Raw genomic sequence first — 25,391 nt, 5'->3', positions numbered from 1 at the left:
GGCTGTAATATTTCATAGGTTGATCTATCTCTGTCTTTTTCTTACTCTTTCACTGTATGTCCTTTCCTCACTTCCTCCCAGAGCACACTCTCTCTCTATTTTGCTGCTTTCTAGATTTAAGGAGACAAAGCCTTAGGCATAACTTTTCTATATGATAGAAGAGTTTTTATTCATTTTACTGTATTAATAGGAAACAATCACTCCCTGCTAAATACATTAACTTGAAGAATTAGGACAGCAAAATCAACAGGAAATAAGATTTCTTTTCCATTCTAGATAACAGACCTACATCTGCTGCAAACAAGAAAGATTTGAGACTTCTTGGAAGTAATGAATTTCAAAATGTAAAGTAATGCAATTATACCTTAAAATTTTAGGTTTATTTTCTAAGTTTGTATATTTTAATAATTTTAATTTTTTATTTCTGCATGTTAAATTTTCTTTTGTCACTTTATATAAAATCTATTTCTTTTGACAGATCTTATTTTAAAATTATGAAATTTAGTTTCTTTTTTAGTCAACAGTAGCAGAGATAAAATTAAAAAACAGAAACGTAAAAAATTAGCTTCTAAATATTGAAAACTTATAAAAATAATAAACATCAGGAGAGAGGCGGAGAGGGGAAAGGGAGGTACTAGGAATCAAATTGGAGTAAATTATATTCCCTGCTTGTATAATTATGTCAAAATAAATCCAAATAATTTATTTATATCTAAATATATATGTATATGTATATATCTCTTTGTTTAAATTACATTTAAACATTTTATTTTTATTTCATGGACTTGTCATATTTATTTACCCTTTATGTTGTTGCAATTAGTGTATTTTGGCTTTTAAGTTAGAAAAGATAAGGCCTCCTTTCAGATAAGCATAAAGCCTATCAAGGAAGATGAGAAAAATAATTATACTAGACTAAATAAAAGGGAAAGGTCAGGAAAACATCTGTGCATAATTCCCTGCAGATTTTAAATTATACATGATGACCTAATGCTGTATTTAATTTTGTTTTTAATTAATTAATTTTAGTACTGGCAATTGAATCCAGGGGCACTTAACCGTGAGCTACATTCCCAGCCCTTTTTATTTTGTATTTTGAGAGACAGGGTCTCACTAGGATGCTTAGGGTCTAAGTGACTGAGATTGTCCTTGAACTTGTAATCCTTCATCAGGTTTCTGACTCATTGGGATTGCAGATGTGTGCTATGGTTATGGTATCCTGCAATGCTTATTTTCTAAAACAGAATTTCAGAAAAATAGTGTTTTTCTTGAATCCCATGAAAATAGAAGAGAGATCAGTGGAGTAGAGAAAGGGAATTATGAGGGAAGGAGAAGAGATGGGAAAAGGGAAGAATGGTGGAATGAATCTGATCAAACTTTCCTATGTACATATATGAATATACCACTGAATTTCACCTTTATGTATTTTCATAATCCATTAATTAAGAGAAAACTATAAATAAATACAAGAAAGATCAATAGAGGAAAGGAAACAGTGGGAGAGAGGTGGGGAGGGAAAAGGGAGGTACTAGGAACTGAATGGAATAAATTATGTTCCCTGCTTGTATAATTATGTCAAAATAAACCCCAATAATTTATTTATATGTAAATATATATATATACATATATTATGAAGTGATTAAAAATAAGAAATACATATTTACTGTAGGAAAAGTAGAAATTACATTTAGATAAAGGAAAAAAAATTAAAATATCCTGGAGTATCCAGTGGCCACTATTCTTACTACCCTTTTAAGTAATTTTATGTACACAGCTTTACCAAATGTTTTAATATTATATATATTGTTTTAAGACATTGCATCTTTCTATTTATTGTATTATGAATGTCATTCCACTTAATTACTTTTTAGATAAGCATAAATCTTACATAATATTAGAGGTTGTATTTGTACTATGATATATTTAACAACCTATTATTTAACATTTGATTGTTTCTAATTTGTTTGATTATGCCTGTTGTTTATTAAATCCTTTTAGCCACCCATAATTATTTCCTTAAGGTATCATATACATGCCTGAAAACTATGACGATGTCTATTTTGAATTTTTCTAGTAACAGTTTTCAAGACAGAGTCCCAATTTAGCCACAGTCTTGAGTCCTATGGGTTAGAGGATGCAGAATAGGCCTTCACAGCAAGGTCTTTCTGTTCTCTGGCTACAATTGAGGGAGAAAGTGGTGGCAGGATGAAAGCCTTGTTTATTTCAGCTTCTGACTTTTCATGCAGGTCAATTAAAGCCTGGTTTTAGCCTTGCTTTCAACTTTGCTGCTCCAAGTCACTACCTCATATGTCACGTGTTATAGTTGATTCAAACATATACTGTGATTTCTTATTTTTTAACCCCTGTGATTAAAATTGAATGACTTGAACTATGTGATAATTAGCAAGGACTTTCAATGCTGAACTGAGTTATTACATAACCTCTTTGTTCCATTTCTTAATATAAAATGAATTTATAGAAGGAGAGTGACAAGTTAACACTGCTAATAATATAAAAACAGTGCAAAAAATACACACCTAGGAAAAAGGAGTAGTGGCATGGCCTTAGATAACTTCAGACAACTAACATTTTGCCTCTTGGAGATTACAATCTAAAATTATGTATAGGTTCATGTATTAGTTGAATGTTGTAAACCAAATGCACTCTTAATGCATTCTTAATGCAACCATTCTCATATAGCAGTTAATATGGAGAGCTAGTATGTAAAGAAGGTAGCCCACATGATTCAATTTGAAGAATAGTGACCACATTTTCCCATTTATGATGTTACCTCTAAAATTAAAGTCTGAAAATTATGCAACTAAATTTCAGTTATTGAAATTAAATTTTAATTGATTCAATTTCTTCCTTTGCTATTCTTTCCATTATTTATCCTCCTCCTCCTTCTTCTTTCTCTTTATTTCTCACTTTTCATTAATTTATTTCTTCTTTGTCAGAAGTCTATTACATACAAAAGGAATTGATGGAATCATAACGCAAAATTTTCAAATCTTCATAATCTCAAATTATAGATCAGAAAATCATAAGTGTTTTCTTTAAAAGAAAAATCCAAATTCTCATACACCACTCCTGCAGATTTTGATTTAATATCTGAGGCAATAATCTGGATTTATAATTCTGAAAATGCCTATGAACAAATTTAATTAATTAAGCTTGCCAGCTGCTATGTTTTTCTTTTCTTTCTTTCTTCCTTTCTTTTTTCTTTTCTCTTCCTTCCTTCCTTTCTTTCTTTCTTTTTCTTTCATTTTTTCTTTTTTCCTTTCTTTCTTTTTTTTTTTTTTTTTTTGACATGGTCTTTCTATATTGCTTAGGACCTAAATTGCTGAGATTGGCCTCTAACTTGTGATCCTCCTTCCTCACCCTCTCAAACCACTGGGATTACAGACATATGCCACTGTGCCCTGACTGGCAACCACTATCTTAAACCATTTTTAACTATAAATTTAGAGGGAATTAGGGTTAAATGAATGTGACAATGATACATACAGATGGGAAGTATTTTTATGAGGAAGCATAATTGAGAGATACTATACTCAGTTTTTATCTCCACTTAGACAGTTAGTACATTTTTAGAAAGTTAACTTCCAACATTTACAATGCTTCAGTGGTAAGTCAGATTGGGAAAGACCATAGTAATGATCTTGCCTGTTTCCCACATTTTACCAGAGAGAGTGGGCGGGTGACATGGTCAGCACTGTACTTTAACAATTGGCTGACTCAGAACTGGGACATGGTTTGCTCACTCCATCCAATCACTGGTCTTTGCAATGTACACAATTTCTCACTACTGCACACACCTTTGAAACATTCAGCAATTGTCTCACTGATTGCTTGTCTAAAAGTTATTTAAAATTATGTACATAATTAAAAGACAATGCCGAATCCTTAAGTCCATGTGATTTAAAAAAAAAAAAATCTATATTTACAAAGGTTTTAAATAACTTACTAAAGTTTTAGATCTTCAGTTGGCAATGGATTTGAGTCAACATTGGTTGTTCCGCAGTTTAATTAAAATAGGAGATAGCTTGTTTGAATGTTTCAACTTTGGACATTATAATTGAAGTTCTGAAAAATTGCTTATGGAAATACGTTATGTATTATATATTATATAATGTAAAAATTATAACAAGTCTTGGAATTTCTAGTAGAAACACCCAGTATTGTGATATGCACAATGGGATCCAAACTACAGGACTGAGGTAAACGCAGGAAGTTGACTTCTAACAGCAGTGGCAACAATGCCCTCCCGGTAGCAACCTACTGACAATGTTGGGAAATTCTTGATTTTCTGAATTGAGATTATGGATAATGGTAAGAAATCCATAAATTAGAAATAAAATGAGTAATTGATAATATAAGCTATGAATTTCTTCTAAATGTATCATTTCAAATATAGGGTTCTCTTAAACTTAGGTAGGTTAGTTTAGGCAGCAACAAATAATGCAATTATGAATATAGAAACACTTTTCCTACAGAACATAGAGCAATTAATGTGGTTATCTAGCACTGAACCAAACTATCACAGATGTTGCACATCCATATGGAAATCACAGTTGTCAGTTGGTGATGAGGCTTTTGCAGGAAGAAGAATCTTAACCTGAATATGAAGAATCCACCATAGAGAATCCTTTATTGTGCTTTTAACTGGGGGTACATCTTGTAAGCAAGGACAGTTTCTATGTACATATGTGTTTGCTGTCTGTTTTAGTCAGCTTTGGGTTGCTTTGAACAAAATACCTGACAAAGCAACTTAAAGGGAAAGTTATTTGGGGATCATGGTTTCCAAGGTCTAAGTCCATAGACAGCCAACTTCATTGTTCTGGGTCCAAGGTGACTTAGAATATCATGGAAGGGGGATTGTGTGGCAGAGCAAAAGAAAGCTGTTCCCCATGTGGAATCCAGAAAGCAGAGAGAGAGGAGACAGGGAAAGGGCTGCAGGGAAGAATGGACTTTTCCTGGGCACACCCCCTGTGACTCACCTTTTCCAGCCATTCCCCACATTCCTACTGGGAGAACCGATTAGATTACAGCTCACACAATCTGATTATTTCACCTCTGAATAGTCCTGCATTAACACAGGAGTTTTTTTCTTTTTTTTTTTTGCTCTAGTGGGGATGGGGTGCACTTCAAAGCCAAACCAGAGCACTGCTATACTATATTTTATACTTAGGAAGTATGCTTCAAGCAGGTTGAATGCATTCATTCATTCAGATATTCCACAATGATAACAAGGATATAAATGTCAATAAAGTAGAAAATATGATAAAAAAAAAGAACTATGAAATAAGTAACCAAAACTCGTCATTAGGAAAATATGAATTTCATCTCTCTGGATTCCAAATTTATGTCTCATGGGGATAATCTGTGTTATAGTGAAAAGGTTCAAATTGTGAGATATGCGATCCAAATTTCTTACTTGCTGTATGACCTTGTAAGGTTATTTCCTTGTATCAATTAGAGTGGGGAAAAATCAGAATAGCATAAGATAGAACTTGAAAATGTGATCGTTTTGCAAAAACAATTTGATGGATGGACTCTAGAAAGCAAATGAGAATGCTGTGAGGAAAATTACTTTTAGCTTTATCTGCTTAAATGAAAGATTACCAAATGTATATTTGAATTTAATTAAAATCTTATGAAAACATTTCTAATTTAGTAAAAGTAGTAGACTCCAAGTGAATTTCATGCTTTTGCTTGTTTTTTTCTTGTCTAGAAATGAAGCACGTGGTGGTTTTTATTAACGCTTTTTGAATCCATGAATGTTCATCCCTTCTGTTATACATCTATGATGGTTAATTTTTGTGTATCACCATGGGGGTTCTGATACTCAGATATCTGGCCAAACACCACCCTAAATTTTTCTGTTAACGTATTTTTTTAACATATGATTAACATTTTTCATTCAGTGAGATGAAGCTTAAAATACTGACATCCCAAGAGGAAGAAAGATATTTGGACTTGCCAGCCTCCACCATATTACAGGAGCCAATTCTTTAAAATAGACCTAGCTACTCTCTCTTCCATCTGTCCATCTATCTTACTGGTTAAGTTTCTCTGGAGAATCCTGGCTAATATAAGTTTGTAAAGGTAGCTCCTATTGCAGATTTCAGAGTACTTATTTTATATATCTGGAAGCTGACCCTAACCTCTCTATTATGTTATAAATGTCTTATTGATATGAAGTTCATTTTTTTATCTCTCTATTTTTTGTGGGGCTTACTTGTTCTGTGGTTATACCATTTGATGTGTTCATCTTTGAAATTATATATGGAATATTGTAGAAAATATATCCAGTAAGAAATGTATGACAAAGTATGATGAAGAAAAGTAACACATAGTGTTTTAGAATTTTTAGCAAGAATTTTATATTCAGGAAAAGTAAGCTTCAGAATTGATGATGAAATAAAAACCTTCCATTACAAACAAAAGTTAAAAGAATTTACTACTAGCAATACAACACCACAGAACATTCTTCACAAAATATTCCATGAGGAGGAAATGGAAAACAACAATAAAAGAAAGGAAAGGGAGGAACTACGCTAAAGGAAAAGTCAAAGGAGATACCAAGTCAAGTTAAAAACCAAAAAAAAAAAAGCAAAATGACTAGGATTACAAATCATCTCAATAACCCTGAGTGTTAATAGCCTAAACTTATCAATCAAAAGGCACAGACTGGCAGATTAGATTTTAAAAAGACCCCAAAATATGCTGCCTTTAGGAATTTTCCAATTCATAGGAAAAGACATCCACAGACTGAAGGTGATGGGAAAAAACATATCACTCACATGGACTGTGTAAGCAAGCAAGGGTTTCCATCCTCATATCAGATAAACTGGACTTCAGGCCAAAATTAGTCAGAAGTGATAAAGAAGGACATTTCATACTGCTTAAGGGACTTATACATCAACAAGACATAACAATCATGAATATATATGCCCCAAGTAATGTACAATTTATGTTCATAAAACAAACCCTTCTTGATTTCAGGAATCTAATAGACCACAACACAATACTACAGGTGACTTTAATACACCTCTCTCACCACTGGATGGATCTTCCAAACACTAAACAAATAAACAATAGAACTCAATAATAAAATCAATAACTTAGACTTAACAGACATATATAGAACATTCCTTCCATCACTGAGCAAATACACTTTTTTCTCAGCAGCACAAGAATCCTTCTCTAAAATAGAGCATATGTTATGCCACAAAGCAATAAACTTAAAGACAAGAATCACATGATTATCTCAATATATGTAGAAAAGGCATTTGATAAAATACAACACTTCCTCATGTTCAAAACACTAGAAAGCTCTCGACACAGAGCCAGCCACAAGTCCCCAAGACAGCAGAGACCTCCGACCCGCAAGCAGCTTCTGGGACCAGGGCTGGGCAGCCAGAGACCTCTCCAGGCAGCCTTTCCCACCTCCAGCTGCAGGCTTTTTCCACGGGGTGATCCAAGATGGCAGACTAGAGGGAGACTGCATCTCCAGTTACTCCAGAATCCAGAATTCAAGAAGGGGAGGCATTGAGAGACTGGGACTAAAATAGAACCATGGGGTTAGTCTCCCCCACCTAGTGAAGATCAGTTGCGCAGCAGGCACGGATTTGAGCAGCTTATTAGAGTAGGACAGGGCAGATACAGTCTCCCCCAGGCAGCTCTGTGCACTCTGGCAGTGGGCTCCTTCCACAGGGACAGATTCTCCAGCCTCGCGGAGCAGGCCCCCCAGTAAGAGCCTTTATGCACAGAGGCAGTGTGGCCAGCTCCTGGCCGCCCGCAGGTTGCTTCAGAGACCAGCACAGGGCGCCAGGGACTTCTCCAAGCAGCCCAGCCCTCTCTGGCAGGAAGCACCTCTCTAGGCTAACTTCTCAGGGCAGACGGCCCAGTGAGAGCCTGTCTACACATGGCCAGCTACAAGTCCCCAAGCCAATTGAGACCTCTGACCTACAACCAGCCTCTGGGACCAGGGCTGGGCAGCAAGAGACCTCTCCAGGTCTCTCTCCCTGGAATCAGTAGTGGGCTAGGAGCAGGGTTCTTTGGAAGCACTACATTATCAAGTTAATCCAAGACTTCAGGCTACTGAAGGCTGGTAGGTGATACACTGGAAATCTACAGGGACACTATAAGCCAATAGAGGAAATCTACAATATCACAGAGTCCCACTGACATCTGACCAATATGAGAAAACAAGGGAAGAAAATGTCCCAAACAAACCTAGATACTATATCAATAAAACCCAGTGACAGCACAGCAGAAGAAATATCAGAAAGGGAGTTCAGAATGTACATAATTAAAACAATCAGGGAAGCAAACGAGGAGATGAAAGAACAAATGCAGGCATTAAATGAACACACCAATCAAGAGTTAAAAGAGCAAATTCGGGAAGCAAAAGAACATTTCAAAAAAGAGTTAGAGATACTGAAAAAAAACCAAACAGAAATCCTTGAAATGAAGGAAACAATAAACCAAGTGAAAAACACCATAGAAAGCATAACCAATAGGACAGATCACCTGGAAGACAGAACCTCAGATATTGAAGACAAAATATTTAATCTTGAAAACAAGGTTGACCAAACAGAAAAGATGGTAAGAAATCATGAACAGAATCTACATGAATTACGGGATATCATGAAGAGGCCAAATTTAAGAATTATTTGGATTGAGGAAGGCTTAGAGAAACAAACCAAAGGAAAGAACAATCTATTCAATGAAATAATATCAGAAAATTTCCCAAATCTGAAGAATGAAATGGAAATCCAAGTACAAGAGGCTTATAGGACTCCAAATATACAAAATTACAACAGAACTACACCAAGGCACATTATTATGAAAATACCCAACATACAAAATAAAGACAGAATTTTAAAGGCCGCAAGAGAAAAGAATCAGATTACATTCAGGAGGAAACCAATAAGAATATCAGCAGATTTTTCAATCCAGACCCTAAAAGCTAGAAGGGCCTAGAACAACATTTACCAAGCCCTGAAAGAAAATGGATGCCAACCAAGAATTTTATACCCAGCAAAACTTACTTTCAGATTTGACGATGAGATAAGATCCTTCCATGATAAACAAAAGCTAAAGGAATTTACAAAAAGAAAGCCAGCATTACAGAACATTCTCAGCAAAATATTCCATGAGGAAGAGTTGAAAAACAATGATATAAATCAGCAATGGGAGGAACTAGCCTAAAGGAATAGCCAAATAAAGGAGAAACCAAATCATGTCAAAAAACAAAAATGAGTCCAATGACTAGGAATACAAATCATATCACAATAATAGCCGTGAATATTAATGGCCTGAACTCATCAATCAAAAGACATAGACTGGCAGATTGGATTAAAAAGACAAATCCAACAATATGCTGCCTGCAAGAGACTCATCTCATAGAAAGAGATACCCATAGACTAAAGGTGAAAGGATGGGAAAAAACATACCATGCACACGACACAGCAAAAAAGCTGGAGTATCCATCCTTATTTCAGATAATGTGGACTTCAAGCCAAAACTAGTCAGAAGGGATAAAGAAGGACATTACATACTGCTTAAGGGAAGCATAAATCAGCAAGACATAACAATCATAAATATCTATGCCCTGAATATTGGCTCATCCATGTACATCAAACAAATCCTTGTCAATTCCAGAAATCAAATAGACCACAACACAATAATACTAGGTGATTTTAACACACCTCTCTCACCACTGGATAGATCGTCCAAACAAAAATTGAATAAAGAATCCATAGATCTCAATAACACAATCAACAATTTAGACTTAACCGACTTATATAGAATATACCATCCAATAAAGAATGAATACACTTTCTTCTCAGCAGCACATGGATCCTTCTCTAAAATAGACCATGTTTTATGGCACAAAGCTACTGTTAGCAAATACAAGAAGATAGAGATACTACCTTGTACTCTATCAGATCATAATGGACTGAAATTAGAAATAAATGACAAAATAAAAAACAGAAACTTCTCCAATACTTGGAGATTAAATAATACACTATTATATGATGAATGGATAACAGAAGACATCAGGAGGGAAATTAAAAAATTCTTAGAAGTAAATGAGAACAAAGACACATCATATCAAAATCTCTGGGACACTATGAAAGCAGTACTTAGAGGAAGATTTATTTCATGGGGTGCATTCAACAAAAGAAGTAGAAATCAACAAAGAAACGACTTAACACTACAGCTCAAAGCCCTAGAAAAAGAAGAGCACAGCAACACCAAAAGTAGTAGAAGACAGGAAATAGTTAAAATCAGAGCCGAAATCAATGAAACTGAAACAAAAGAAACAATCGGAAAAGTTAACAAAATAGTTGGTTCTTTGAAAAAATAAACAAAATTGATAAACCCTTAGCCACATTAACAAAGAGAAAGAGGGAGAAAACTCAAATTACTAAAATTCGGAAGCAATAAGGAAATATCACAATAGACACAAGTGAAATACAAAACATGATTAGAAGCTATTTTGAAAATCTATACTCCAAGAAAACAGAAAACCTCGAAGACATCAACAAGTTTCTAGAGACATATGAATTACCTAAACTGAAGGAGGAGGACATACACAACTTAAATAAATCAATTTCAAGCAATGAAATAGAAGAGGTCATCAAAAGCCTACCAACAAAGAAAAGTCTGGGACCAGATGGGTTCTCAGCCGAGTTCTACAAAACCTTTAAAGAGCTCATTCCAATACTTCTCAAATATTCCATAAAATAGAAGAGGAGGGAACCCTCCCAAACTCATTCTATGAAGCCAATATCACACTGATACCTAAACCAGACAGAGACACATCGAGGAAAGAAAATTTCAGACCAATATTCTTAATGAACATCAATGCAAAAATTCTCAACAAAATTTTAGCAAATCGCATACAAAAACATATTAAAAAGATAGTGCACCATGATCAAGTGGGTTTCATCCCAGGGATGCAAGGTTGGTTCAACATCAGGAAATCAATAAACGTAATTCACCATATCAACAGACTAAAAGTTAAGAATCACATGATTATTTCAATAGATGCAGAAAAAGCATTCGATAAAATACAGCATCCCTTCATGCTCAAAAACACTAGAAAAAATTGGGGTAGTGGGAACATTCCTTAACATTGTGAACGCAATCTACGCTAAGCCCATGGCCAATATCATTCTAAATGGTGAAAAACTGAAAGCATTCCCCCTAATAACTGGAACAAGGCAGGGATGCCCTCTCTCACCACTTCTATTCAACATTGTTCTTGAGACTCTAGCCAGAGCAATTAGACAAAAAAAAAGAAATTAAAGGTATACAAATTGGAAAAGAGGAACTCAAACTATCCCTGTTCGCTGATGACATGATTATATATTTAGAGGAACCTGGAAATTCCACCAGAAAACTCTTAGAACTCATAAGTGAGTTCAGTAAAGTAGCAGGTTACAAGATCAATGCTCATAAATCCAATGCATTTTTATACATAAGTGATGACTCTTCAGAAAGAGAAATTAGTAAAACTACCTCATTCACAATAGCATTGAAAAAAATAAAATACTTGGGAATCAATCTCACAAAAGAGGTGAAAGACCTCTACAATGAGAACTACAGAACACTAAAGAAAGAAATTAAAGAAAACCTTAGAAGATGGAATGATCTCCCATGTTCATGGATAGGCAGAATTAATATTGTCAAAATGGCCATACTACCAAAAGTGCTATACAGATTCAATGCAATTCCAATTAAAATCCCAATGATGTACCTTACAGAAATAGAGCAAGCAATAATGAAATTCATCTGGAAGAATAAGAAACCCAGAATAGCTAAAACAATCCTCAGTAGAAAGATCAAAGCAGGGGTATCGCAATACCAGAACTTCAACTCTATTACAAAGCAATCGTAACAAAAACAGCATGGTATTGGTACCAAAATAGACAGGTAGATCAATGGTACAGAATAGAGGACATGGACATAAACCCAAATAAATACAATTTTCTCATACTAGACAAAGGTGTCAAAAATATGCAATAGAGAAAAGATAGCCTCTTCAACAAATGGTGCTGGGAAAACTGGAAAACCATATGCAACAGAGTGAAATTAAACCCCTATCTCTCACCCTGCACAAAACTCAACTCAAAATGGATCAAGGATCTTGGAATCAGACCAGAGACCCTGCATCTTATAGAAGAAAAAGTAGGTCCAAACCTTCAACTTGTTGGCTTAGGATCAGACTTCCTTAACAGGACTCCCATAGCCCAAGAAATAAAAGCAAGAATCAACAACTGGGATAGATTCAAACTAAAAAGGTTTCTCACAGCAAAGGAAACTATCAGTAATGTGAAGAGAGAGCCTACAGAGTGGGAGAATATCTTTGCCACTCATACTTCAGATAGAGCGCTAATATCCCAAATCTATAAAGAACTCAAAAAACTCTACACAAAGAATACAAATAATCCAATCAATAAATGGGCTAAGGAAATGAACAGACACTTCACAGAAGAAGATGTACAAGCAATCAACAGATATATGAAAAAATGTTCAACATCTCTAGTAATAAGAGAAATGCAAATCAAAACTACCCTAAGATTTCATCTCACCCCAATTAGCGTGGCGATTATCAAGAACACAGCAACAATAGGTGTTGGCAAGGATGCGGGGAAAAAGGTACACTCATACATTGCTGGTAGGGTTGCAAATTAGTGCAGCCACTCTGGAAAGCAGTATGGAGATTCCTCAGAAAGCTTGGAATGGAATCACCATTTGACCCAGCTATCCCACTCCTTGGCCTATACCCAAAGGACTTAAAATCAGCATACTACAGAGATACAGCCACATCAATGTTCATAGCTGCTCAATTCACTATTGCCATATTGTGGAACCAACCTAGCTGCCCTTCAGTTGATGAATAGATAAAGAATCTGTGGCATATATATACAATGGAATATTACTCCGCCATGAATAATGACAAAATTATGGCATTTGCAGGCAAATGGATGAAATTGGAGGATATCATGCTAAGTGAGATAAGTCAATCTCAAAAAACTAAAGGACGAATGATCTCACTGATAAGCGATAAGGACATATAAGGGGGGGTAGGAGGGGTTAGCGTTAAGGTTAGGGTTAGGTTTAGGGTTAGGGATAAGGAGGGTGGTAAGAATGGAGGAATGAAGGACTGTATAGAGGGAAAAGAGGGGTGAGAGGGGTGAGGGGAAGGGAAAAAAATAACAGAATGAATCAAACAACATTGCCCTATGTAAATTTATGATTTTTAGTTAAAATTAAAAAAAAAAAAACACTAGAAAAATTAGGGATCATAGGAACATACCTCAACATTGTAAAAGCTATCTGTGTTAAGCCCAAGGTCAACATCATTCTAAATGGAGAAAAATTGAAAGCTTTCCCTCTCAAAATTGGAACAAGACAGGGATACCCTCTTTTACCACTTCTATTCAACATAGTCCTCAAAACTCTAGCCAGAGTCATCAGACAGATGAAAGAAATTAAAGGGATATGAATAGGAAAAGAAGAACTCAAACTATCATTATTTGCTGACAACATAAATCTATATTCAGAAGATCCAAAAATTCCACCAGAAAACTTTCAGAACTCATAAATAAATTCAGCAAAGCAACAGGATATAAAATCAATACCTGTAAATCAAGTACATTTCTATACATCAGTTATGAATCCACTTAAAGAGAATTTAGGGAAACTACTCCATTCACAATAGTCTCAAAAAAATAAAATAAAATACTTGGGAATCAATCTAACAAAAGAGATGAAAGACTTCTACAATGAAAAGTACAAAACATTAAAGAAAAAAATTAAAGAAGAATTTAGAAGATAGAAAGATCTCCCATGCGCTTGGGTAGGCAGAATTAATATTGTCAAAAACAGCCATACTACCAAAAGTGCTATACAGATTCATTGCAATTCCAATTAAAATCCCAATGTCATTCCTCATGGAAATCGAGAAAGCAATTATGAAACTCATTTGGAAAAATAAGAGACCCAGAATAGCCAAAGCAATCCTGAGCAAGAAGAGTGATGCCAGAGGCATCACAATACCAGACCTCAAACTGTACTACAGAGCTATAGTAACAAAAATGTCATGGTATTGGCACCAAGATAGACAGGTAGACCAATGGTACAGAATAGAGGACACAGAGACAAAGCTACATAAATACAGTTATCTCATCCCAAAGGTGCCAAAAACATACATTGGAGAAAAGAGCCTCTTCAACAAATGGTGCTGAGAAAACTGGAAATCTATAAGCTGCAAAATAAAATTAAATCCTTAGGTGTCACCCTGTACAAAACTCGCCTCACAGTGGATTAAGGACCTAGGAATTAAACCAGAGATCCTGCACCTAATAGAAGAAAAATCAGGCCCAAATATTCATCAAGTCAACTTAGTACCTGACTTCCTTATCAGGACTCCTAAAGCCATAAGAAATAAACCCAATAATCAACAAATGGGATGAATTCAAACTAAAATCTTTTTCTCAGCAAAGAAAACAATCAATAATGTGGAGAGAGAGCCTACAGAGTGGAAGAAAATCTTTACTACATACTGAGGTATAGCACTATTCTCCAGAATATATAAAGAACACAAAAAAATTAACACCAAAAAATCAAATAACCTAGTCAATACGTGGGCTAAGGAACTGAGCAGACACTTTATAGAAGGTATGCAATTGATCAACAAATATATGAAAAAATGTTCAACATCTCTAGAAATTAGAGAAATGAAAAACAAAACTAAGATATCATTTCACTCCAGTCAGAATTGCAGTTATCATGAATACAGGCAAAATTAGTGTTGATGAGGATGTGTGGGAAAAGGTACACTCATACATTGCTGGTTAGGAGTGCATATTAGTTCAACCACTCTGGAAAACACTATGGAAATTACTTAGAAAACTTGGAATGGAACCATCATTTGACTCAGTCATCCCATTCCTCCATCTATACCCAAAAGACTTAGAATCTGCATACTACAGTGATGCAGTCACATCAATGTTTATAGAAGCTCAGTTCACAATATCTAAGCTATGGAACAAACCTAGATGCCCTTCAATAGATTGATGGATCAAGAAACTGTGGCATAAATACACAATGGAATATCACTGAGCTCCAGTCTTAAGGGAGAATATAATCATGGAATTTGCAGATGAATGGATGGAGTTGGAGAATATCAAGCTAAGGGAAATAAACCAATCCCATAAAACCAAAGTCCAAATGTTTTCTGGGGCAGCAGAGTGGGAAAAATGGTGGAATGAGATTGACATCATTAACTTAGGTACTTGTATGGTCACATGTATGGTATGGATTCTACATCATGTACAACCAGAGAAATGAAGAGTTGTTCTCCATGCATGTACAATGAATCAAAATTCATTCTGCTGTCATGTATAACTAATTAGAACAAATAAAAATTAAAATATAAAAGTGTGTCTCTTATAAATTATGTTTCAAAAAAGTTGCATGTCTGTGTTTATTATCAAAATGAGACAGAAAAAGTAAGATAAAGTACAAATACTTGAATGTTAGTCTTCAACATTTTCAAATAGCTTCCTTAACTTTACTTCCTCCCAACCCAAATCAACTTTTATTGTTTGGTCATTCCATTTAAATGAATACAAAACAAAAAACTACTACCGAGAAAAATCCTTTATTACCATTCAATAATGAATAATGTTTGTGACTTTTGTAACTCTACATATACTTATTTTGTGCCTTTTGAAAGGAGCAATTGTATTTTTCTTTTCAGCTAAAAGGAGTCTGAAAAGGGTTATTTTTGTTAAATATTTATTTTGTTAAATATTTATATTTAAGCCAGTATATATTTATATATAGTTATATTATAGCCAGTATAAATTTATTTCATTTATTTACTAAAATTACTCATGTTTGTAGCCCTTTTTTGCAGGCAGTTATTTTAGAGGATAGCCCAGCTGGTTCTCTGTAACTTTTTAAATTATCCTCCTCATAGCTGGTACCCCTGTTTCTCAGTCCTATTTGTCTCCTTTACCAAGACCAATCAGCATTTCTAGCAGAAAGAATCTATCCGGCTTCAGAGGCAAATTCTAGGACTATGTGACATATCACTTTTATAATTAGAATGGCGTGAATTAAGTTCTGCATATGTGAACTGAGCTCTCATTCTTCATCAATTTTTATAAGTTGTTTCTCTCATTTCTCGTTTTCAAAGTTCCTGTATTAGTCATCTCTTCAATGTAGTTGTAAGGTTTACCAGTTCCTATAAGTAAACCCACATCTAAATCATATCTGGAATTTTCCATTATAGCTATATTTGTACTTACTAATCTTGTGCTATAGCCTCTTTTAGATACCCATAATATCATCTTGAACTTCCTAGTGCTGTCATAGATCTTGACTTACCTTGAAGAATCTTTATAACCCTTGAATGTTGTACTTGCTAATAAGTAGTTAAGTTTCTATGGTGAGACAAGTACTAAAAAGGCTAAAACATAACTCTCAACTTGTAAAGTTAAGAGATTAAAACATGCTTCTAGTCTAACTTAATACTACTAACACACTCTTGCCCCCAGTTGTAATTACTTATGTTTTCTACTTACATGTAAGATAGATTCAATTGGAATGTATTTAAAGTTGAACTCCTTGATTCAGTTTTTTTCAGTGCATGCTATTTATTTTGACTATAAATTCTTAAAATGAGGATTAAAGAAATGATCTATTTATTGACTGATTCACCCATCATTTAAGATGTAATTATTGAATATATTTTTGATAGGAACAGTGAGACTGAAAACGTCAATGTAACTCTGAAACAGGAAAGAAAAACAGATCTTATTGTAGAATAATGTTTCAGGTTTATAAGTAATTTATACAAATGTTATTTTATACAGCCCAGCTTCAAAAGAAGCACCCATCTTGCAACAAAGTAAACTTTGGCTATTTTAAAAAAGAAAACAGTTAAGCCAATACATTATTTTTTTTTCCTTCCAGTTACTTAAATTGTATGAATGGTTAATGAGAGAAAAAAAAAAAATACTACTCTCCTGCTTGCTTAATTATGCTCGAGTTTGCTTGCTTGATTACATTCACATTCAAAGCAATTTTGTTCATTTTATGAAAAGTGAATTCTAATTTTCCTGCATTGTTTAGTTAAAATAGTCTTTCATGTGAGCTTCTTATTAATCCCTTCTATGACAATGCTTTTCTTTAATAAACACTATAACTGTTACATAGGGTTTCTCTAACTTGTTTTACTATCACTATTTTCAATAGCAATTTCATTTAATTAGCTTTTTTTAAAAGTATCACTGTCCAAGGTTACAAGTGTGTAATTTGCCCTACTGGGAAAGCAAAACCTTTACTAGCATGAATCTTTTATAGAGGAGGAATATCATAGAAGCCTCTAGGTACCCATTCATGTCGAAGAGTTTCCAGATTACTGATACAACTTTGAATCTTATTTCTGTCTATTTTAATGACTACATTTTATATTTAATAAATTTTGGAAAACTGAAAAGAAAATCTCAAAACAAAAAGAAAGGCAATCAGGAAAATTCAATAGGCTTATCTTCTCCAGGTATTCGTTACCTAGAATCAGAATATTTTAGGATTCTTTTCAAGAGAAAAATTAACATATAATTAATGCATTACCTTAGGAAACTCTTTTTTGCATGATGTTCAAAATTTAGCATTATTACACACAGATACATAAAATGTTTTCTCTTTATAAAAATCAACAGATCATATAGGAATTTGGGGCAAAGCTCACATTAAAAATCTCATTGAAACTTTACCCTTTGTTTCTTGTTGGCATTGTTGTCTTCATTTTCTTGCCAAATCTGCTGTTTAATTTACTACCTCAGCTCTCATATCCTTAAACGGATGGGTTCCTAAGGCTTGCTACACATCCCTTTTTTCTCTTTCTTTTTTGTTAAGGCTTCTTTCCCCCAAATTGCAGACGTTTAGCAAATCTTTTACAAAGATTTATTTCAGCCCCATCTTTCCACAGTATGAGCCCTAATTTAAGAGCAACTTTTGGGCTAGACTGTCAGGATATCCCAACATCTTCTCAAAATCAATCTATCCACAGCCAATTCCTGTTCATTTGCATTATGGTGACAAAGATGTCAGTTACGGTATGGTCCAGATGCTGTCACATAGCCATCAGTGCAAATAGCTGTTAAAGTGAATGCCAGTTACATACATGAACATCATGTTTAAGAAGAGAAAAATGGAGTGTGGCTGTATTACTAGAGGAATAAGGAGAGACAGGCAGAGGTTAGCATATTAGGACGGTTTTCAAGGTATAAAGTGATTAAGTCCAGCAATAAAGAGATAATTTGACTCTTGTAATAAGTAAATAAACCAAGTGAGGAAGAAAATCAGCAAAATGTCAGAGAATTATCTTTGAATGTCTTATAGCCTGAATTGTGTTATCCCCCAAATCCACACATTGGAGCCCTAATGTTCAATATCTCAGAATGCCACTGAATTTGGAGATAGGGTCTTATAAGAAATGATTATTTTATTTTTTAAAATTTTTAAATATTTTTATTTGTTCTAATTTGTTGCACCTGACAGTAGAATGTATTTATACATTTTATAGATCATACATAAATGGAGTATAATTTCTCATTTTTCTGATTATACATATTGTAGGATCACATCAGTCATGCAGTCATATACATACATGAGATAATAATGTCTGTTTCACTCTAGTATCATTCCTATCCACATACACTTCCCCTCCCTTCACTACCCTCTACCTAATATAAAGTGACTCTATTCTTCCCTATCCCCACCCACTTATTGTGAATTAGCATCTGCATACCAGAGAAAACATTAGACCTTTGGTTTTTTGGTTTTGGCTTCTTTTGCTTAGCATGATGTTCTCCAATTTCATCCATTTACCAGCAAACTCCATAATTTCATTCTTCTTTAAAGCTGAGTAACATTTCATCGTATATATATATATATATATATATATATATATATATATATATATATACACACATACACACACACACACACATACCATATTTTCTTTATCCATTCATCTGTTGACGGGCATCTAGGTTGGTTCCATAGTTTAGCTATGATGAATTGAGTTGCTATAAATATTGATATGGCTGCATCACTGTAGTATGCTGATTTTAACTCCTTTGGGTATAAACTGAGGAGTGGGATAACTGGGTCAAATGGTGGATCCCTTCCATATTTTCTGAGGACTCTCCATACTGCGTTCCAAAATGGTTGCACCATTTTGCATTCCCACCAGCAATGATTATTTTAAAATGAGGCCTCTTCAATTTGACTTGTAATAAGAAGAGAAAATTTGATACAAAGAGATATCAGGGATAAAAAATCCCACAGGAAAAACCATGTGAGGACACCGTGAGGGGACCATGTAACAAGCAATGAGAGAGGCCAGCCATCACTCTGAGCTGTTGCTTCAATCTCACAGTCTTTGCTACTTTGTTAAGGCAACTCTAGCAGATTAATAATACCCACAGTAAAAATCAAAGGAGATAGTATAGTATAACATTATACATAGTATAACACATTGAGTCTATTAAATAGGACCCAATAATTTGAATCACGAAAAGGGAATAATAGGAATTGAAATTGAACATTATACAGTCTATTTTTTCTGTTGTTTACATTAAATTATGTCCTTCAAATAGTATCACAAATAGTAATAGAACATTATGTATAAAAGAACATGAATAGCACACTTTACTGTTTTCCTTCTTAAATGGCCCTCCCTTGACATTTTCTCGTAGTCTTTATTTCTTTTATTCTCTGTACCTTTTCCACCCCAAATCAGTTTTTTTAAGTTTTAACACAACACATGATAATCATACATAGTTATGAGCTACGTGATGAGCTATTTGATGACTGAATATTTATATAAAATTTATCATGATCATAAGATTTCCATCTCCTTAAACATTTATCATCTCCTTAAACATTTATCTTCTCCTTATACTGAGAACCTTTGAACTCTTCTAGTGCCTTATGAAATGTATCATAATTTGTTGTAAACTGTAGCCATCCCTTGCTGCATGACACTAGAACTTATTCCTCTTATCTGTCTACTCCTGTACTCTTATCCTCTTCTAGGCCAAGATTTTTGAATTATTTGTTCATAAAATTAAATCCACAATCCTACTCCCTCCTCAGCACCCTTAAGCCAGTTTCTGATTACATAACTGTCCTAGCAGGACCCATCTGTATCTTCAGTGCTCTGGTGGCACTAAGAGTCAATATGGGACCAGTTCTGAGGGTGGAAGATGATGATCAGTTTGACTGTTTTCTTTTCCCTACCTTCACCATTTGTAATGGTTAATTTGGATTGTCAACTTGGATTAAGAGATGCAGAAGATTAAGAGACTTCTGGGTGTGTCAATGAGGGTGCATCTAGGAATGATTGGCATGTGGGAGAGTGAAATGAAGTGGAGACTTTCCCTAAGCATGGACAGCACCATTTGATAGGTTGAAAGCTTGGGTGGAATGAAAATTGGAAGAACAAGGAAGCAGCAGTGGATGCAAGCTCAATTCTACTTGAACAGGTGCTTTTTTTTTTTTTTTTTTTTTTGGTACTGGGGATTGAACTCAGGGGCACTCAACCACTGAGCCACATCCCCAGCCCTATTTTGTATTTTATTTAGAAACAGGGTCTCACTTAGTTGCTTAGTGCCTCGCTATTGCTGAGGCTGGCTTTGACTTTGGACTCATGATCCTCCTGCCTCAGCCTCCAGAGCTGTTGGAATTACAGGCGTGCACCACCAGCCCAGCTTGAATGGGTTCTTGACTGCTGCTGTGATCACCTGAGAATATCAGACTCTCGCTCCTTCACTTTTCCAAAGTGGACTCTGCCAGTATTCTCCAGGGAGTTTCCAGAACTCATACTATTCAATCTCATACTGGGGTAGCATCATTGATCCCTCTTGTTCAAAGACTTGAGCATCTTGGACTGATTCCTCCAGCTTTCTGCCTGTAGATGGCCATTGTGGACTATCCAGCATCTGATTTTGTAAGCCAATCTAATAAATTTCCTTTTTATAATTGTACTTTCTGTTGATTCGGTTCCTCTAGAGAACCCTGACTAACACACCATTTTAACAAGTTTCATCTAACAGAGATAATTACCACTAATTGTTAATGCCAGTAGGCCTAATTTAATCTATTTCTCATTGAATTTAAGGTACATGGGCAATTCGTTATTATTCCTCTATTCTTCAACTTTTTTAATCCCTCAGATTATGATACATCTTCTCTTCGTTCTTCTACTCTTCTGACTTTCCTGAATATGCCCCCTTTCCGAACTTCTCTTTCTTCCACCTGTATTTTACATACATTGATCTCATTATGCAGTCTGATCCTCAGACCTGTGCTTTTCTTAATCTAATTATCCTCTTGAATTATCCACATATTCTTGTGATTTTAAGATAAATTGTATGCTGGTTGCCCCATTTTCCTTCCTGATTTATGTTGATAATCAGTTCTAGCATCTTCCCTGAAGAGTAGGCTTATCATACAAATCACTGCTGGACAACTCCTCCTGAATGTGCCTATTGCATTTTGGGCCTGGATTTCCTGTCTCAAATAACATCACTACCATCTTCAAAATCATCCAGCTTTATATCTTGCGGTCAGCCCAAGTACAACCATTGAGTCATCAAATCTAAAAATTCACCTAATATTTCTTAAATGTGTTATTGTCTGCTTTAGCTTAAATGTTACTGTTTAAAGCCTTGGAGATCTATTGCCCAGACTAATGCAGCAACCTCTTAACTGGTGTCTCTAATTCTTATCTTGGTCTTTTATATCCATCTTCTATACTGTTATGAGTAACATAATGAGAATATCAATCTGCCCACAACAGTTGCCTGCTGAAAGCTTCCGGACATTTCTCTTACTCCAAAAGATACAGTGCATACAAATAATAACACAATGCATGAATTTCCTATTATTATGGTTTACAAGATCATACTAAAGAAGGCCCTTAATTTTTTCAGTCTGAGTTCCTTTATATTTCAGTTAACACCACATTTGTGGAAGTTCTCCTCATCTTTTTAGGCTGTTCCATTTCTCTGATTTTGGGCACTCTGCTTTCTCTGTCATGAAGTCCCTCTCCACCTCAACTGACTGGTTTTTTCTCAGGCCTTTGAATTTTCTTTTTCCAGGTTTCTTCAGAGATCCATTCTTGACAGACCAGTGACAATCATCTGTGTCCTAGAATAGTCTTACTAAATTTAGAACACTGGAAGAACAAGCTAGATTTTGTGATGGGCTGATAGATCTGGCTCCATGAGAATGTTACAGGCCAGACTATGAGGGAATTGACTAAACAGACTCCATTTTGCTCTGACACTCCACGTTATGTAGGAAATAAGTTTCTCCCATGGGAACACCTCGCTTCTGTGCCCACCATCAGTTACTTGGTGTGACGTGTTTAACAATATAAAACAACAATTACTATGTAATGAAAAATTGCTCTCTTTTGATCTCTATTGCTCCTAACCAATGTATCATGTAAGCTAATTGTGTGGTTATTAGTAATCATTCTTTAGTTTGTACCTAGGTGACCCCCTCCCCCCTCCCCCCTCTGTCGATGATCTCATGATGTTAATGTGTAATTTCAAATCATAGCACCAGACACTTAGGATTGATGTGATTTTTGGTTCTTATACCTATGGTCAGGGCTATTCTCCCAATAGTCATATTTTTTTGGGCATTGTGTGAGACCGTCAGCCGGCTGGCTTAATAAAGACTCTCAAATTTGGACTTCTCAGTGGTGATCAGTGTATTCTTAAGTTGCGCCCCATAACGGTTTTTAGATAAGGGATATGTTAGTTCCAATTGCCAATACCCACCACAGAGTATTTGCATATGTTGATCTGAATTTATTCTGTATTATCTATCAAAAATTATATATTTATTGTATTATGAAGGCATACAGTCAAGATATCTATATTTTAATATGAATTACTCACCATATTTATGGGGTCAACTGGTCCAATGCTGTTTACATAAACATCAGTTTCTATTACTGTGGGCCTCACTGCAAAACACCATGAAGAGAATATTATCAGAAATTATCTTAAAGAAATCATCATTTTAAATAAATCCTAAAAAGTCAGTTTTGTTATTTCAATCATAAAATATTCCTTATGATTAAATGTAGACACATGGTCCATTTCAAAAACATAAAGTTTTTCAGTTCAAATATCAATGATTCATCTAAAAATTAATGTTTTTAACTAAAAAGTTCCAATGTGAAAATAATTTAGATATTTAAAATATCTAAATCTGTAACCTAAGATAAGGTGTCCAGTGTAAAATATAATTTAGATATTTAGAGCTACCTAAAATAAGAGAGCTAATTCAACAAAATATTTGCTAGATAATTAACTTGTAGAATTTTGGAATTAGGATGTATGCTAGAGTCTAAATAGTACATAACTCTACCTGTTGCCTACCAGTAATGTTCTGCTAAATGCTTAATGAACTTGCTGTCAGAGAGGAGAAAAATGCACTAATTTGTAGCTTGTGCTGATTTCAAAGTTGCAAATACTCCCACAATGTCTGATTAAACATACCAATGTGAAATCACTGAATTCAAAACTGGACTAATATGTTGTATCTATTGTGAACCAGTATGAGCCAATTCTAGCACACATTGGAACTTGTAATATAGCTATTAGGATTAGAGGACATAATGTCTATTAAGAAAGTACCTCCAGATCTGACTCAAAGGAACTTAATAAACATTTGTGCATACTCCTTTCCTCTCTTCCTTGTTAGCAACATTCCTTTAAGACTGGTGAATGCCAGCTTCAAGTTTCCAATGTAAGACATCTATCTACTTAATTCTCACAGTTATTGTATAGACATCCCTATGGACCTTATTTATTATGCATTGTATGTAACCATTAGTATTTTTCCAGTTAGTCTTTAAAAAGTACATTCAATATTTTTATATTTTATCAAAATGTGTTGAACTCATCAGCTTTGTAAACATAAATCAAATGATATAATTAACAACTATCCACAGCAGTGCCTTATTTGATGATGAATTAGATGTCCCAATTCCCTTTTGGTATTTCCTTTAATGAGATTTTGGGTTTTGTTATGGTTTACAAGCAAGTTGTCCTCCAAAGTCTCATGTGTGAGACAAAGCATTAATCCACTGATATGGTTTAACTGGGTGATAATAGGTAGGATGCGGTTGAAAGAGGTAAGTCACTGGGTGTATGCCTTTGGGGTATATATCTTATCCCTGGTGAGTAGAGCTCTCTGCCCACCTTGGGGTCCAAGGAACACAGTCAACCATCTATGGACTGAGACCTCTGAAGCCATGAGTCCAAAATAAACATTTCCTCTTTTACATTGTTCTTTTCAGGTCTTTTGGTCACAGTGCTGAAAAGACTGACTAAAACAGCTTCCTTTAATGAAATCTACCAGAGCATGGTGATTTAGATAATACAAATAAAAGTAGGCTATGTAATTTATAGAGGATTTTACAATTTAACTTAGGTTGATGATATTTTTTGAGATGAGTTGTTTTAATTATTTGCCATTTATTTCTGACAAGTTATACATTTTGGCCAATTAATATCATATAATTAAGCTAATTACAGCTAGTGTTTTTTTTCCAAAAGCCAATTAACAATAATACAATAGTATTTTTAATTCCATTTACAAAGCAATTATAACTGGTGTAAGCACATAACCATTCTTACATAGATTTTTTTTCAATTATACCGATGAATCAACAGATATTAAGTAAGCTCCTGACTTTATTGCACAGTACTCAGGACTGTTTATACTGAGAAATAAATGATTCTTGAGAAAATTTTTTAGTTAAAGGACATGCTTGTCACATTTGCAATGCAGAAAGTTTTGAGTATATTAGTTATCCTACTTTCCTGATATCAAAATTTCTTAACCAACTATAGGATGAATATATCTGGCCTTAGCATATGAGCTACATGGCGATGGGGACATAATCAACATGAAGCAACTGCACCTGGGATGGGACAGTAAGTTCAAGGTAGAGCACAGCTATCAACAAAGAAGATACTTCATTAGCAACCTTTAAATAATATATATTTTCAAAGTATGAATTTTGTAGTTATTTTGTAGCTCATTTTACAATTTTATGCTTCTGATGTTTGATCTAGTACTTTAATTTGCATGCCCATAAATTGAAGAAGAATAAAGCCAAAAGTGAAACAAACTATCTCAGATTAATCTTAAAACTACAGCTGATGATTATATGTGACAAAATGTGTAATTAAGAGAAAACCAACAGAAATCCGTAACTGCTCCTTCATAATGAGTCATTACCACTTCGATTGACTAATGCT

At 34.6% G+C, this 25,391-nt stretch overlaps 1 protein-coding gene across 1 annotated transcript in view; it reads right to left on the bottom strand.

Annotated features, from left to right (window-relative positions):
• Nucleotides 1-25,391, bottom strand: part of GABRG1 (gamma-aminobutyric acid type A receptor subunit gamma1) — a 93,119-nt gene that overhangs the window by 34,440 nt on the left and 33,288 nt on the right. The window contains exon 3 of the mRNA XM_079154859.1: nucleotides 23,016-23,083. Coding sequence (XP_079010985.1) covers nucleotides 23,016-23,083 — 68 coding nt within the window. The remainder of the gene's footprint in view (nucleotides 1-23,015; nucleotides 23,084-25,391) is intronic.

This window comes from Sciurus vulgaris, assembly GCF_902686455.1.
Source record: "Sciurus vulgaris genome assembly, chromosome: 9".
Lineage (NCBI taxonomy): Eukaryota > Metazoa > Chordata > Mammalia > Rodentia > Sciuridae > Sciurus > Sciurus vulgaris.
The sequence above is the reverse complement of the archived record's forward strand: the minus strand, read 5'-3'. Positions and strand labels throughout refer to the sequence as shown.